Below are 17,730 nucleotides of genomic sequence, written 5' to 3' on the forward strand. Positions count from 1 at the left end.
AAAAATGTTTTATTGAGTATTTTAGTTATTTCAATCTCCAGTTTAATGTGCTACTTAAAGCTGCTTTTAATGTATGTCTTTTTTCACATTATTCAGCAATACTTATGCAGTAGTTCATCCTTTCCCACTAGTTTTCAATCCTTTGTGTATATCATAAACACAGTTTATCCCTGCATGTAGTTAGGTTTCATTTAATTTCTCTCAGCAGCAGTTTTCTGGGTATAAGTCTTGAACATTTTGATTAGATTTATTCCTATATATTCATTCATGTTTGAGGATCCTGTAAGTGATTCTTCTATGACTTTTTAAATTGAGGTATGATTTAGATATAAGATGCACAGATCTTAAATGTACAGTTTGATTCATTTTGACAAATGTAAATGCCTGTGTAACACATTCAAGATATAAAACATCTATCACCTCACAAAGTTCCCTCATGCCCCTTTCCAGTCAATCCCTCCATCTGCCATCCCAGAGATTCTGATTCCTATCATCTTATATTAGTTTTGCTTGTTCTTGGACTTCAGATAAATGTACTCATACAGTATATACGCTTTTGAGTCTGGTTTCTTTCATTCAACATAATGTTTTTGAAATTTATTCATATTGTTGTGTGTATTGGCAATTCCCTTTTTACTCCTGAGCAGTATTCCACTGTTTGGTTATACATAGTTTATCCATTCTTCTGTTAATGTAACTGAATTGTTTGAAGTTTGGGGCTATTATGAATAAAGCTTTAATAACCATTATTGTACAAGTCGTGTGTGTGTGTGTACATATGCGTTTATTTCTCTTGGGTAAATATTTGGGAGTAGAATTGCGGGATCATAGAGTAGTTATATGCTTAACTTTATAAGAAACTTCCAAAAAGTTTTCTAAAGTGGTTGAAGCATTTTACATTCCCGCCAGCAATGTTTAAGGGTTCCATTTACTCCACATCCTCACCAGCTCTTGGTCATGTGTTTTTTTAAAAATTGAATTGACTTACAATATTAATATTAGTTTCGGGTGTACAACATAGTGATTTGATATTTTTATGTATTGCAAAATGATCACCACGGTAAGTCAGGTGACCATCTGTCACCATACAAAGTTATTACAATATTATTGACTATATTCACTATGTTGTACATTAATCCCTGTGACATTTGGCTTTTTTATTTTTATTTTTTAAAATAATTTTTATTGGAATATAGTTGTTTTACAATGTTGTGTTAGTTCCTGATATGTATAGTGAATCAGCTATACGTATACATATGGTATATGTATACATATGCTCTATGTATACATATATCCCCTCTTTTTTGGATTTCCTTCCCATTTAGGTCACCACAGAGCACTGAGTAGAGTTCCCTGTGCTATACAGTAGGTTCTCATTAGTTATCTTTTTTATACATAGTAGTGTGTATATGTCAATCCCATTCTCCCAATTCACCCCCCCCCACATATCCATACGTCCGTTCTCACGTCTGTGTCTCTATTTCTGTTTTGCAAATAAGTTCATCCGTATCGTTTTTCTGGATTCCATATATAAGCGATATTATACGATATTTGTTTTTCTCTTTCTGACTTACTTCACTCTGTATGACAGACTTTAGGTCCATCCATATCTCTACAAATGACCCAGTTTCGTTCCTTTTTATGGCTGAGTAATAGTCCATTGTATATATATATACCACATCTTTATCCATTCATCTGTCGATGGACATTTAGTTTGCTTCCATGTCCTGGCTATTATAAATAGTGCCGCAATGAACATAGGGTGCATGTGTCTTTTTGAATTACGTTTTTTTCGGGGTATACGCCCAGTAGTGGGATTGCTGGGTCATATGGTAGTTTTATTTTTAGTTTTTTAAGGAACCTCCATACTGTTCTCCATAGTGGCTGTATCAATTTGCATTCCCACCAGCTGTGCAGGAGGGTTCCCTTTTCTCCACACCCTCTCCAGCATTTATTGTTTGTAGATATTTTGCTGATGGCCATTCTGACTTATTGTAGTTTTGATTTGCATTTCTCTAATAATTAGTGATGTCGAGCATCTTTTCATGTGTTTGTTGGCCATCTGTATATCTTCTTTGGAGAAATGTCTAGTTCTTCCACCCATTTTTTGATTGGGTTGTTTGTTTTTTTGATACTGAGCTGCATGAGCTGTGACATTGACTTTATAGCTGGAGGTTTGTACCTTTTAATCCTCTGTCCCTATTTTGCCCATCTGTCCCCTCCCCTCTGGCAACCACCAGTTTGTTCTCTGTATCTTTGAGTCTATTTCTGTTTTGTTGTGTTTGTTCATTTGTTTTGTTTTAATTTGAGTCATTCTAGTGGAAGTGAAGTGGTATCTCTTCTGGTTTAAGTTTGCATTTCCCTAATGACTTGTAATGTTGAGTAACTTTTCATGTGCTTCTATTTTTATCTTCTACTTTCAGGTGTGTATTCAAGGTTTTTGCCCAATCTTTATTGGGTTATTTATCATTTTGTTATTGGCCTGTAGTTTTTGTATATTCTCCATACAAGTCTTTCAGAAATTATTATTGTTAATATTTTCTCACAATCAGTGAATTATCTTTCTAATTTCTTAACAGGGTCTTTTCATTAGCAAAGTAATTTAATTTTGATGAAATACAGTTTATCATTTTTTTCTTTTATAACTAGTGTGTTTTTTTCTAATTTCATTTTTTAAGTTTTTGTGAATGTATCAAAATATTGAATTTTGTATGTTGATCATTTATCTACAGAGCTTGATAAATTTACTTATTAGCTCATGATTTATCTGTAGATATTAGATTTTGTTTATATACAATCAGTCATCTGCAAATAATCATAGTTTTCTTCTTTTTAAATTTTTAGCCTTTTGTTTCCTATTATTTCTTGCATAGGCTAGGCCTTCAGTACAGTGATCAATGGAAATGATGATAGTGAATGAACATCCTTTTCTTTTTTCTTTTTTTTTTTTTTTTGCGGTACGCCGGCCTCTTACCGCTGCGGCCTCTCCCGCCGCGGAGCACAGGCCCCGGACACGCAGGCCCAGCGGCCACGGCCCACGGGCCCAGCCGCTCCGCAGCACGCGGGATCCCCCCCAGACCGGGGCATGAACCTGCGTCCCCCACATCGGCAGGCGGACCCTCAACCACTGCACCACCAGGGGAGCCCCAAACATCCTTTTCTTGTTCTCAGTCTCAGAGGGGAAGTGCTCAGTGTTTCATGAATTAGTATGATGACTTTAGTGGATACTCTTTATCAGATTAAGTGAATTCCCTTCTATCTCTAGGTTTCTAAGACTTTCAATCTTGAATGTGTTTTGAATTTTATCAATTACTTCTGCTTTTGTTGAGATGATTATGTATTATTTCACTTTTATTCTTCTAATGCACAGATTGAATTTCAAATACTAAATCCCTGCTATATTCTGGGGTAAATGTAAGTTTTAACCATTATCATTTAAATAAATCCCTGGATTAGATTTGCTAATATTTTCTTTGAAAGTTTGGCATCCAAATTCATGAGAAAGATTGGCCTGCCTGTAATTTTGTTTTCATGAAATGCCTTTGTCTTTGGTCTGAAAAAACAAATTGGTCTCATAAAACAAGTTGAGAATTATTCTCTTTTAAAACTCTCTCTGGAAAAATTTTTTTAAGATTCATGTTATTTCTTCCTTAAATGATTGAAAAATTCATTGTTCAAGCCATTCGGGTCTAGAGCCTTTTAAAAATGGATTCAGTTTCTTTAGTAGATATAGATCTACTGAGATGTTTCTATTTTTTCTTATGTAATTTTTGGTAAACTTTTTCAAAGAATTTTCCCATTTAATCTAAAATTTTAAATTTGCTGGCATAAAATTGTTCATAATAACTATAATCTGTATAATGTCTTTAGGACCTATAGTGATATCTCCTCTTTCATTATTGATATTGGTAATTTGTATCTTTTTATTTCTTGATCTGTATTGTTAGGGCTTTATTCAGAGAACCAACTTTTGATGATTTTCTCTATTGTTCATTTCTTTTCAATATCATTGATTTCTACTCTTTATTATTTCATTCCTTCTACTTTCTGTAGGTTTAATTTGTTGTACTTTTTCTAAACCTTAGGAGAGATGCTTAGAGCACTGATTTTTAACCTTTCATCTTATCTAATATATGCATTTAAGTCAATAAATTTTCCTCCAAACCTGACTATATCTTCAGCCCATATGTTTTTATATGTTTCATTTACATTAACACATAATTGACAGTATTTTAGAATTTCCATTTTTACTTCTTCTTTGATCCATGGGCTACTTAGCAGTGTGTTGCTTAGTATTTAAACATTTGGAAATTTTTCTAGTTTTCTTTTTGTTATTGATTTCCAGCTGAGTTCCACTAGTGACAGAAAACAAATTCTGTATGATTTCTATCTTTGAAAATAGTTGAGACTTAACATTATAGCCCAGAATGTGTTCCATTTTGGTAAATGAGCCCTGTGTACTTGAAAAGAGTACAAGTTCCTCAGATATCAATTAGGTCAAGTTTGTTAATAATCATATTGTTCAGTCTGTATCTCTAGTAATGTTTTTCTTCTTATTTTATTAGTTATTGGAAGATGTCATTAAAATCCACAACTATGATTGTGAATTTTCTATTTCTCTTTTTTTGGTGATATCAGTTTTCATTTTGTATGTTTTGAGGCTATGATGCTTGGTGTATATACATTTAGGTTTGTTATAACTTACTGTTGAATTAACTATTTTATCATTATGAAATGTTTCTCAATCATTTATAAGATTTCTGACATCAAAGACTGCTTGATCTGATATTTGTTTAGTACAGCAGCTTTCCTTTGATTAGTGTGTACGTAGTATATTCTATTCATCCTCTTTATTTCAACTTTTCGGTGTCCTCATATTTAAAGTGTGACACTTGGGAGTATCACCAGGTTGTTTTTTAATCCAGTCTGAGAATCTTTGTCTTTTAATAGTACTCTTCAGTCCTTTTATGTTGAATGCAATTTCTGATATATTTGAGTTTGAATCTTCTGTTTGACTGTGAAGTAACTGTTACCTTTATGGAAAAATTATTAGCTGAATTTCAACAAAGACCTTTGTGTTATTAGTGTTACTAGTGGATGAAAGTGAAAAAAATATGACTGTTAATAAACTCAGTCAGTGATATATTTCTTCCATCTGGATCTCCATGTCTTTGTGAGGTATCATTTTTTGTTTATGTCAGCCCCTAAAATGAAGTATTGGAAAAATTTGTGGCCTTAGAATTACCTTTTTCGGATGACTGTCTCACAACATTTTAAACCGGGAGTTTAAAAAAGTTTAAAAAAGAATTACCTTTTTCAGATGACTGTATCACAACATTTTAAACCGGGAGTTTAAAAAAGTTTTTAAACTTTTTTAAAAAGTTTAAAAAAGTTAGTCACTGTTTTAGCTCTCACTAAAATAATTAATTGTTGGTAAATTGGTAAATATATCAAATAAATTATCTTTAAAATATTATCATCATCCTTTTTTAATATTTTTGGTTGTATTTTTAATACAATTGACATGTGACTATTCTAGTATATGGGTATAATTTATAAACAAACAAGTTTATATATGTTGGGGGTATAATGTCAAAATATTTTACTTGGTTGAGTTTTGAGACCAACAGGCTTAGATTGCCCATGGATCAATAGAATCAAAACTTGAAAGGAGACTTCAATGATAATCTAGTCCTTAGATTTGTTTGCATGTGTAAAACTGAAGCCCTAAGAAATTAAGTGGTTTGCCCATGACTCATATAACTAGTCAGAAGCACAGTTAGAACCCACGCTCAGGGACTTCCCTGGTGGCGCAGTGGTTAAGAATCCGCCTGCCAATGCAGGGGATACGGGTTTGATCCCTGGTCCTGGAAGATCCCACATGCCGTGGAGCAGCTAAGCCCATGCGCCACAACTACTGAGCCTGCGCACCTAGAGCCCGTGCTGTGCAACAAGAGAAGCCACTGCAATGAGAAGCCCCCACACCACAACGAAGAGTAGCCCCTGCTTGCCACAACTAGAGAAAACCCATGTACAGCAACAAAGACCCAACGTAGCCAAAAAAGTAAATTAAAAGAAAAAAAAAAAGAACCCACACTCAGACTCTCAACTCACGTGTAGTGCTTTTTCCTCTATAGTGGATCATCTCCCTAATCTCTTGTATTACTACATGTGCATTTTTACTCCCTTAATCTGTTGACTTTGAAATGCAGCCACGTTCTCCCAGTGGCCCTCAATCTGGATTTTACTTTTATGGAAATATTTGGATTGACATCCATACTTACATTTATAGTCCTGTGCTAAAGGAAATGAGTATTTGTGTATTAAAATTTAATCATGCATGGAAAAGTTGATTTCCATACCCTGAGGTGCTGGTGTCAAATTTGATTTATGAATAAAGTCATTTTCTAAAGATTGCAGGTAGAGGTAAACTGTCTTGTAGCATTTTTCCTTACATGAAATAAACTACTGATAAGGATATGCTTTCATCTTTATTGTGCCTTATCAATGACCAGGACCTATAACCTTTTATTAGTGAAAAACATTAATGACTACCTAAACCCAGTTAATCACAGAGCTTTTCCAAGCAGCCTTGACCATTGTTTTCTCATTTCACTAAATAAGCATCTTACTGAAATTTCTGCAGCTGTTTGAAGTATGAATTGATTTGAGGAGGGAAATTTAGCATCGGTTTTTCTTCATACTTCTTCAATGTTCCAGAAGGAGGAACATTGATACTCCTCAACAGGAAGTACTCAATCACATTTCTAACAATTGTGTTTATGCCCTTCCATTGCTGGTCCTCCACTGGATATATTCTTGATTAAATGCAGCTGGGAGATTTTGCTTTCTTGACAACCAGAGTTTGAACCAGTGCTCTAGTAATTAAGGAGGTCAAGTGTAAATTTCACCAATATCTAATACTTTACTCATTAGCATTTTCCTAAACCAGAACTCTCCCCTCCTTTCCTCCTGTGTATGCCCTTCTGTAGTAAAATCAAGCTTATTCAAGCAATCGATTTTACCCCAGGAATGATTTAGTTACCTTTTTATTATAGTCTAAAACTTCCAGAGAAAAAGCTGAAGTAACTTGGTACCTTTTACAAACTAATCTGTCCAGAAGAGATTAAGGATATAATTTCTCAAGGCTACGTTGATTAACAGTGAAACAAAACAAAAACCAAACTAAAACAAAATCAGAACGAGTAAATTAGTTCTATCATTTCATTAAAACTGAGAGGTGAAAATATTGACTATTAGGAGACAAATAAATGGTTAGTTGCTTAAGTTTTACACTTTTTAACCGGGTATTGAGAAACTTTATATAATCTAAGAATTCAAGCAAATATTAGTATTTAGAATAGGCTTTAAAAAAAGACATTCTTACTGAAATTTCGGTTACTTGAATGAGCACTAGAAGTAGGAGCATAGCAATGTTTTTTCTTTAATACCAGGTGAAGTTGCTGTCACTTAGAGGTGACATTAACTACTGGTATAATTAGGAAATAGAGCTAATGTACTTATTCAGTATTTTTTTTAAAGTATTAGGTCTCTTACTGAAGGGGAGATATTTCAATTCATGGATCAGAAGTTGGCAAATAGGCTCTTTTCCCCAAAGGTGTGATGATGTATTGTTATTAAATATACAAGCAATCATAATATTAGTACTTCACAGAGCAGCTTTATGGTAATTATATATTTTACTCTAATAAACCGTGAAGAAATTCTTTTTTTCCTCCTAAAGGCTGATAAACAAGTACCAAAATATAATATAGTAATTGAGCATGATATGATATCTTGCAGTTGAAACTGTTAAATAATATGTATCTGAATATACCCATGCAAATTTAGCTGTATGAGCTTTTTGTCAATTGTGCGATTATTATAATGAATTACAAACATGTGCCATTATAATTACAAAATCTAGCAAAACATAGTTGTCGTAAAAGACCCAAATGTTTTTTAAAATGGCTTTAGAGCCAATGCAAATATTCCTTGACCTAGTTTTCTTTTCTTTGTCTCTTATTCAACAGTTTAGGTTAGGGAATGGCAGAAGATATACTGATGGTCAGAGATTGTTTAGGGAAGTGGAATGTTTTCGAAAATTACATAACAAGGGAAGACTCTCAAGTTATTAGGTGTTAGTACTTAAAGGGACATTAGAGCCCATCTCTGTAACTCTCTTCATTTTAGAGATGAGTAAACTGAGGCCCAGAGGCTTAAATGACTATACACCGAAGTACAGGTCTTTGGCCCCCTCTGAGGCCAGCATGCTTTCTATAATCCTAAACTCCTTTCTGTGCAGATTAAGAATACCGATTTTGGCATTGCCACTGGTGTGCTGGCTAAGCCCAGTCAAGTTGCTTAATTTGTTTCCTGAACCCTTTAGAGAAGGAGCACTTCCAAAGAAGTTTGATTCAGCAATTCACTTGAGTGGTGAGTTTGACCCTGCTGTGACCAGGAGAGGAGAAACACTCTTTCCATCAACTTGCCAGTTCCCTAGAGAATCTATGGCTCTACTCATATATTTTATTTACTGTGTCCTCTGTTGTCTGAAAATAACTGAAACCACAGTATGAAATGTATTGTGTATATAGCTAGCTTCACATTTTCTGGGTAAAATTAGTTTTGTTCATATTGGTTTTTGCTTGACTGATAGTAGCAAAACTTGCAAGAAGTAATGAGACCTTCCACAAAATGTGTCTTTATTAAAACATAATAAATGACTGTGGCTAACCTCATCTACAGGGACTGCAGAATTCAACCTCAGAAACTGAAAAGGAACTATAGTGGTAACTGGCACTTCAAGGGCACAGAAAATACTAATGATGAGGCACAGCAAATCCATCCATTCTCGCAGGCATAATACCCTTTCCATCCTATCAGTCGTCTAAGTAGCGGCGGAGAGGGACCCTATTTAAGATTGTCTTCATGACAGTGGGTGAGAAAAGCAAGTTCTTCAACAGCTATGGGGGAAGACAAGAGTTATTGCTTCCTTCACTTTGTGACCTGATGACTTTTGGAAGATAGTAGTGAAAAAATCAATATTAAATGGTTCTTGAAAAGAAGACAGTGGCTCTTGTTATATTTCTGGGAAGGAACGTTTTGCAGTGTGCAACTCAAATTGATGACATTAGTCTCTCTGACCCCTAGATTTTTATGAAATAAGTTAAGCCCTTGAATCCTTTTCCTTGATTAGTTTTTTTTTTTTTTTTTTTGCAGTATGCGGGCCTCACTGTCGCGGCCTCTCCCGCTGCGGAGCACAAGCTCCGGATGCGCAGGCTCAGCGGCCATGGCTCACGGGCCCAGCTGCTCCGCGGCACGTAGGATCCTCCCGGAACGGGGCACGAACCCACGTCCCCTGCATCGGCAGGCGGACTCTCAACCACTGCGCCACCAGGGAAGCCCCTTGATTAGTTTTTTAAACAATGAAATATTTCAAATATGTGCAAAAGCACAGAAATAAGGTAATCAACAACCATTGTATTTTTTTTTTTTTCCGGTACGCGGGCCTCTCACTGTTGTGGCCTCTCCCGTTGCGGAGCACAGGCTCCAGACGCGCAGGCTCAACGGCCATGGCTCACGGGCCCAGCCACTCCGCGGCATGTGGGATCCTCCCAGACCGGGGCACGAACCCGCGTCCCCTGCATCAGCAGGCGGACTCTCAACCACTGCGCCACCAGGGAAGCCCAACCATTGTATTTTAACACATCTCAACATTTTGCTATATATGTTTCTTTCAGATGTTTTATTTTATGGATAACTAAATTGATTATAGATTTGGAGTCGCTTTGTTATTCTTTCCTGATTTAACTCCCATGTATTAATCCTCAGGGGAGCTGTATTGGGTGCATTTTAATGCCATTCCTACATATTTACTTATCCATAAACAATACATACCATTGTCTTGAATAGTTTTAAACTTCACATAAATGGTATTATACTGTATATACCATTTCCCATCTTGACTTTTTCATTCAACATTATGTTTTAAGGATTTTAACACGTGGATATATAGCTGTGATTCATTTTAACTAATGCGACACGCTCCAGCATGTGAAAATACTGTAATTTATCTATTCTCCCATTAAATATTAGGATGTTCCTAGTTTTTTGCAATTACACACCATGCTGCAGTGAGTGTCTTTGTGTATGTCCTGTGTAGCTGTGTGAGATTGTTCTTAGGGATAAATAGCTAGAAGTGAAATTGCTGAGTTATAAGGCAAATGTATCTTGAGCTTTACTGGATACTAAATTGATTGGTCAAGTGGTTGTACCAATCTGTATTTCCATCAGTAGTATATGAAAATTCTTGTTTTTCTATGTGCTTGCCAATATACTGCCAAAACAGCATTGTCAAACGCTTTGATATTGGTTAATCTGATGGTTATGAAATGGTATTTTATTCTATTTTTATTTATTTCATTTCTCTCATTACTAGTGCTATCTAGCACCTTTACATGTTTTCTGGATGCCCTATAGTCCTTTTAACATTAAAGTTTTGGATGAGTAATGTAATCATGTGGTCAAAAATTAAAGCAGTATTTTAAAGGTATATATTGAAAGGTGCTATTTCCATCCTACCTCATTCACCTGACCCTTCTTTCATTTTATTGCTTTCTTGTATACTTTTCCAGTGCTTTTATACAAATAGATGCAAACGTGAATGTATATTCTTACTTTCCCACCTTACACAAAAATAAAATACTATGTAAATTGTTCTAAACCTTGCTTTTTACACTTAATCATATATATTGGGGATCTTTCCATATTACTGGGTACTTTTTTATACCTGCACAGTATTCTGCTTCTAGGTGTAGCACAGATTATGTAACCAGCCTTCTCTTGATGAGTGCTCTGGCCTTTTCCACTCTCTTGTTATTAAGAACAATGCTGTAATGAATACCCTTCATCTTGTTCTGACTTATCTATAGGATAAATTCCTAGAAGTGGGCCATAGGATAGTTTTATAATTTTGATAGATATTTTGATCCGTGCCACCAAATTCACTCCATGGACTGGGGAGTCCATGGAGTGAATTGCATTCCCACAGGGTGTATAAGAATGCCTTCTCCCCACAGTCTTGACTATAAATTATGATCTAAAACTTTTGTTTTACAGTCTGATGGGGAGAAATGGTATGTAAATACATCTTTAGTTGTATTTCTTTTATCATGAGTTGATGCTCAAATTGAGCATCTTTTAGTACATATAGGGGGCCTTTATGTTTCTTTTTTTGCAACTCTATCCCATTCTTCTATTGGATTGTCTTACTGATTTCTAAGAGCTATTTATGTAATGGGTGATTTAGTCTCCATGTCTAAGATATGAATTAAGTATTTTACCTAGTTTTCTTTTGTTTTTGCTTATGACTTTTTGTGCCATGCAGAATTTCTGTTTTCATTTTTATGTAATCAAATTTCTTAATTTTTTAGGAGGGATCTGGATTTTGAGCCACAGTTAGAAAACTTTCCCCCGAAAGCAATGAAGAAGTTTTTCTGTGTACTCTTCTACTTTTGCAGTTTCATATTGAACATTTAAATATTTTATTCACTTGGCTTTATCTGATGTTAGATGTGAGGTATGTTTTTCCGTATGGTTACCAAGTTGTTCCAATAGCACTTTTTTAAAAAACAAAGTTTGTCAATACACCAGTGATTCAAGATGCTGCCTTTATAATATAATGAATTCCAATGTGTATTTGGGTTTTTTTTGACTTTATTCTATTCCATTGATCTGTCTCTTTATGCTGTCTTAATTACTTATACTATGTTTTAATTCTATCAGTTCCTATTTTATTGAGTTTTTAAATAAAAAAATATATTTTGAATTTTGTCAAATTCCTTTTCAGCATCAATGGAGAAGATCATATATTTTTTCTTCTTAGATATATTCTATATCAGTAGGGTTTCTAATAGTGAGCCATCTTCACATTCCTGAAATAATGTCCACTTGATTGTGAAGTCTCATTCTTTTAATGTGCTCATGAATTATGATTGCTAATTTTTTATTTAGGATTTTACATTAATATCTGTAAGTGTAATCGGCCTGTATCTTGGCCTATTTATTTTATCTTTGTCAGGTTTTGATAACAATGTTATACTGAAAATACAATATTGGAAATTAAAAAATAATCATGTTAGTTTACCAGTAGAGTAGACAGAGCAGAAGACAGGATTAGTGAACCTGAAGACAGGTCAACAGGAAATACCCAAACTGAAGCACAGAGAAAAACAAAGAAGAATGGGGATGAGATGCGGTAGGGAGAAACAAAACAGAAAAAGCCATGTGGGACACAGTCAAAAGGTCAGCATACATGTAATTCGAGTCCTAGAAATAGGGTAAAGAATGGGGTACAAAGATATTTAAGAGATAATGGCTGAGAGTTTTCCAAAAATGATGAATGACATTAATCCATGGTTTAATGGATTAACAAATCCATTAATTAACAAATCCATTTAATTAAACAAAGCTCAGCAAACCCTTAGTGATACAAATACTGCTGAAAACCAAAGCAAAGGGAATATCATAAAAGTAGCTAGAGAAAGAAAAACACATTACCTTAAAAGGAACACTAATAATACTGATGGCAAACTTTTCAGCTGAAATTATGGAAGCCAGATTATAGTAAAATGGCATTATGCAAGTGCTGAAAAGAAAAAAAGCTAATTAAGAATCCTTTACCCCGTTGAAAATATCCTTTAAAAGTGAAGACAAAACAAAGACATTTGTAGACCAAAAAATGCTGAAGAACTATAGAATTCTTGGTTGGCATTGATTTCCCCTTCATCATTTTGAAGAAGCCATCCTGTTGTTTTTTTAGTTTCCATTATTTCAGTTGAAAAATTGGCTGTAATCCTAACCATGGGTCCTCTGAGATAATCTTTTTCCCTCTCGCTGCTTTTAGTATTTTCTCTTTGTCTTTGATTTTCTTTAGTTTCATTGCAATATGTTTATGTATGAATTTCTTTTCATTTATCCCAGTTGATGTTCATTGCACTTTTTGAATTGTAAACTGATGTCATTAATCAATCCTAGAAAACTCTTAACCATCATCTCTTGAAATATTGTCTTTGCTTCATTATCTCTTTCCTTTTCTTCTGAGCTTTCAGTTAAACACTTCTACACCTTCTCACTTAATCTGCCTCATCTTTTACCCATTCATTTTGCATTTCCATTTATTTTTAATTCTTCATATTGACTTTTGTATTTTCTGAACCGTTTCACTATTTTTTCAGAAAATTGATAACATTATCTTATTGAGTATATTCTTAGAGTTTTTAAAAATTTAAGTTGTTTTATTTCTATTAGAGCCTAGAGTGTAGCTCTTTTTCAGATTTTCTAGATCTTTTTAAAATTTCCTATTCCTTGGATAGAGCTTCAAGTGCATCCTTTGTTTCTTTCGACTACTAAGCATAGTTGGTTCTAGTATCTGATTCTTTGTGGGTCTGCTTCTATTTTTCTTGTATATGCAGGTTCTAGCATATGGAGTTTTGTTTCTTTGCATGCCTGGTTATGTTTGGCTTTTTTAAAAAAATGTTGAACAATTTGAAACTTTGGATGGAGGTACCTTACTCCAAAGAGAAGTGGGTTCCTTCTTCCAGGTTTCTGAAGGCAAAACTAGTCCATGACCACCAAATTCAAGGTGCAAAGTTCTCTGAAAGACTTAGGTAATGCCAGCATAATATTTAACTCTGAACTAGGGCTAGTCTACTTCCCATTTACCCTCATTTTGAGGGCACAGTCCTTTGAGGATCAGCTTGTTGTGGGGACATCCCTTTTTTTGCCTTAACCTCCCCCTTTGGTTGGTAGGCTTAGGGCTTTGATTTCTATCTCTCTTGACCCCACACGAATGATAGCTTCTTTGATGAATGATCAAAGAACGATATAACACACACACGTGTGTGTGTGTATAAAATCAATTAATACATGAAAAAATGTTTAACATCATCTATAATTAAGAGTATGCAAATTAAAGCAGCAAGTTTTCACTCATCAGACTGTTAAATTTAACTCATCAGAAAGCTTAAAAGTTGACAAGAGTGCATACCTTTATTTGGGAAGGAAGTACATGAAAATATTAACAATTCTTAACTCTAAAAAGCAGGCCTGGGATTGAGTGAAGGAGAGGAAGATGTTTTCTTTTCATGGTATATGCTCTTATAGTACTTAAAGTTTTTACTTCATGTACATATTTTTTAATAAAAATTTAAAATGCCTAGATACTTACTTTTTAAAAAAATATATTTATTTATTTATTGGCTGCATTGGGTTTTCATTGCTGGGCACGGGCTTTCTCTAGTTGCGGAAAGCGGGGCTTATTCTTCATTGCTGCGAGCAGGCTTCTCATTGCGGTGGCTTCTCTTGTTGCGGAGCACAGGCTCTAGGCATGCGGGCTTCAGTAGTTGTGGCACGTGGGCTCAGTAGTTGTGGCTCGCAGGCTCTAGAGCTCAGGCTCAGTAGTTGTGGTGCACAGGCTTAGTTGCTCCGTGGCATGAGGGATCTTCACAGACCAGGGCTTGAACCCGTGTCCTCTGCATTGGCAGGTGGATTCTTAACCACTGCACCACCAGGAAGTCCCCTAGATACTTACTTTTTATTTAAACTTTGGGGAAGATGTTGCTGTGTTCAAAGTGATTGGGCCTAGAAAACATTTGTACTGTATAAAGGATTATCAATTTACTAAGTGGTGCTCAGTTCATATAGTCATGAATATAGCAGAAATATTTGCTAAAAAATAAAGTCCAAGTGATTAGGCTTTCTGGTTCTGATTAAAATGGTAACAGCACAGATCAACAGAACATTGATGATATTTAAGTATTTCCTTTTTCTACTTTGACGTCAGACTGAGGCACCTGCTGTGACATTGCAGAGATCAGATAGAATATAGTTTGTAGCTTTGTGTCTTCTTGGAAGTCCCAGGGGCCTCATTTATATACCTAGAATCAAGGCAATTGGTGCATCCTGAATGAAGTCAAGGCCTTAAATTACTATGCTGAACAAAGGTGTTCTTAACATTTAAAAATTTAAACATAACTTTTGTCTTTCTGTGTTTTTCTTTCTTTGTAACCACTATCCAGAGATAGTGTTGTTTTGTTTTAATTGCTGTTGTTTAGGAATGTGGGTTCCCTTTTTTTTTCCTTTGAGTTTAAACTGTCATTTATTATTATTATTTTTAACATCTTTTTTGGAGTATAATTGCTTTACAATGTTGTGTTAGTTTCTGCTGTATAACAAAGTGAATCAGCTATATCTATGCATATATCCCTATATCCCCTCCCTTTAGCATCTCCCATCCGCCCTCCCTAGGGATGTGGTTCATTTTAAATATTTGATTTTCTATTAATGAAGTTATTAATGCTTCCTTCCTGATCCCCTTTGTTTGGACTTAGATCCTCTCATGCTGAGCAGCTCTTCCCAGATGTACTGGGTGCAGTTAATTTAAGAAATCCAGCTCATGCTTGCAATAAAGATGAGGCTAATGGTTATAATTCTACAACTCAGGTGCCCCCATGGTCAGGTTGTCGGATTTTAAACTACTACAAAGAAGAAAAAGACTGGTAGCACTCACCACAACAATTCATATTTTATGTATTTTTTACAATAACCAAGCAAGATAGTTTTTCTCTATAACTGTACCAAACATAACATTTCAGGTTTCTGATCATGTCTGATCTCTGACTGATGTTGGGGGGGGTGGGGGTAGTATGAAATGTCTAATGCTTGTGCTATATTCCCTAATGTCACCTTGGGGGAAAAATAGCCTAGTAGCATAGTTCTAGAATAAATCTCAAAGTGTATTTATACTTTGTTAATTTCTAGGTGAGAAAGTGTTTATATCTCTGTATGGAGCTGCTATAGACATGAACATAAGGCTGGACAAGAATTCCTTGATCCTTGAGAAAACTTACCTATCTCTGGCCAATCACCGAACTCTAACTATTCACAACCGCAGTAACATCATTGCCCATTTCCAGTGGAAGATATTTGCTACACAGGAAGAGGAAGACCGAGAAAAGTATAGGTTTGTAAGAAAAATCACTATCTATACGCTATTTGTATAATTTGGGGGAACATGAAAGTTAGTTATGAAAATTCTGTGACCTTTGTGGTTTCTAACTCACTCAGTGTCAAATTTATTATAACTTGGGTCCAGTGTACAATGCTCCCTTTTTCATTTAAAGAACTGGAGCTGAGCTATGTGGAACACAACATCGTCCATCCTCAGTTAATCTTACCCCAGTTTTAATTTATCAGTAGCTAAACTCCTGGATTTTAAAGACCAAATACATCATTCTTCACTATTCTCTCAAAACTAATCTATATGTCTTTATTTCTTTCCATAACCCTAACTAGATCGATCAGTTTTCATAGGGATTCTAAAAATAATCTCTTTTGGATTGGGATCAATGTGGCCTTTTTATTTTTTTTCTTCAGTGAAAAGGTACTTTCAGAAAATATGAAGAGTGGGGAAAATGAGGGCTTAGATATAATGGCTTTTATATTTTCAGTTTTAGTAGCATTCTCAATCCCTGCTAACCATATAATTTAATAGTGATTTCTTGTTGCTATCTTTAATCTGCTGCTTTTTCAAATGATACTTCAGGCAGTGGAGAAAATTAATAAAATGGAAAACCAAACTGTTTTAATTAATCTCATCACTGTTAAATTTTGAATATTTCTTTTTACTGAATCTGTCCTTGATTACTGTAATTCCATTTGCAATTTTATCTTCTTCCATCCTCCCTGAATTAGCTCTTTTGCTGCTTTCATTGGAATTTATTTCAGCCTTTTTAATTTGCCTCTCCATTTTCATTAAAGATTAGCCCTGGGAAGCTTCAAAGCTTTGTTTAAAACCAAGTTAGTATGTGATAAAAATAAAAGTCTTAGGTCTAGGGAAACCAGGCAGAAATCCCCCAGTGTGCTGTCCGTAATTGAATCAGAAGGAGCTGTGACAGTGATAGGACACAGTGGACCAGAAGCTTTATCATTCAGACAATGAGCTTTAATCACCAGATTGCCCCTGTGCCATCTTTAAAAAGTGAGAAAAGAAAAGCCTTTCCTGCCTAAAAACTTCATTTTGCCTCATGGTATAGATACCAGTAGTTTAAAAAGGTAAGAGGAGACTACTTATCCACGGTTTCATCTGTCCTGATTCTTCAGCTGACACGTATGTACCAACAATCAGAATGATCCAGGCGTGTTTAAAGATAAGATAGGAGAGCAGGTACAAATAAAGAAACAGCAATAAAAGTAGTGTTTCAACATCCTACTTGTGCTGTGGGCATAATCTTTTGGGGAGGATGAGTATATACTATCAGAGGGAAAGCCAGCTTTAATTTCAAGTATGTCTTTGTGTTTGACCAAATGTATAGCACGTGATTGATGCCACGCCTATGTCCAAAAAATATTTACAGAAGTTAATTTCAACAGTGAAACTCAGGAAAAATTCAAACTAGTTGCTATCAGAAATGCTTAAGGTATAGAGAATATAATTTCAAACACACGTGGATGGACTTTCGCCCCCCCCCCCACTTCACCTCCTCCAACACTCATGGCTCTATCTCTAATATTATCCTTGAGTCTTATTCTTCCTTTTCTCTTGCATTGTCTTTCTTTCACTGTCTCTTTTGCTCTTTCTATTAGTTCCCCTAGCAGTTTTTTTGTAGCAAGGGAACAATATTGAAGAGCACTTTCATAACCATAATTGGAAGCCCAATTTTATCATTT

At 35.0% G+C, this 17,730-nt stretch overlaps 1 protein-coding gene across 1 annotated transcript in view; it reads left to right on the forward strand.

Moving 5' to 3' along the window:
• Positions 1-17,730, forward strand: part of HYDIN (HYDIN axonemal central pair apparatus protein) — a 433,808-nt gene that overhangs the window by 132,153 nt on the left and 283,925 nt on the right. The window contains exon 9 of the mRNA XM_067720656.1: positions 15,823-16,024. Coding sequence (XP_067576757.1) covers positions 15,823-16,024 — 202 coding nt within the window. The remainder of the gene's footprint in view (positions 1-15,822; positions 16,025-17,730) is intronic.

The sequence above is a fragment of the Pseudorca crassidens genome, chromosome 20, assembly GCF_039906515.1.
Source record: "Pseudorca crassidens isolate mPseCra1 chromosome 20, mPseCra1.hap1, whole genome shotgun sequence".
Lineage (NCBI taxonomy): Eukaryota > Metazoa > Chordata > Mammalia > Artiodactyla > Delphinidae > Pseudorca > Pseudorca crassidens.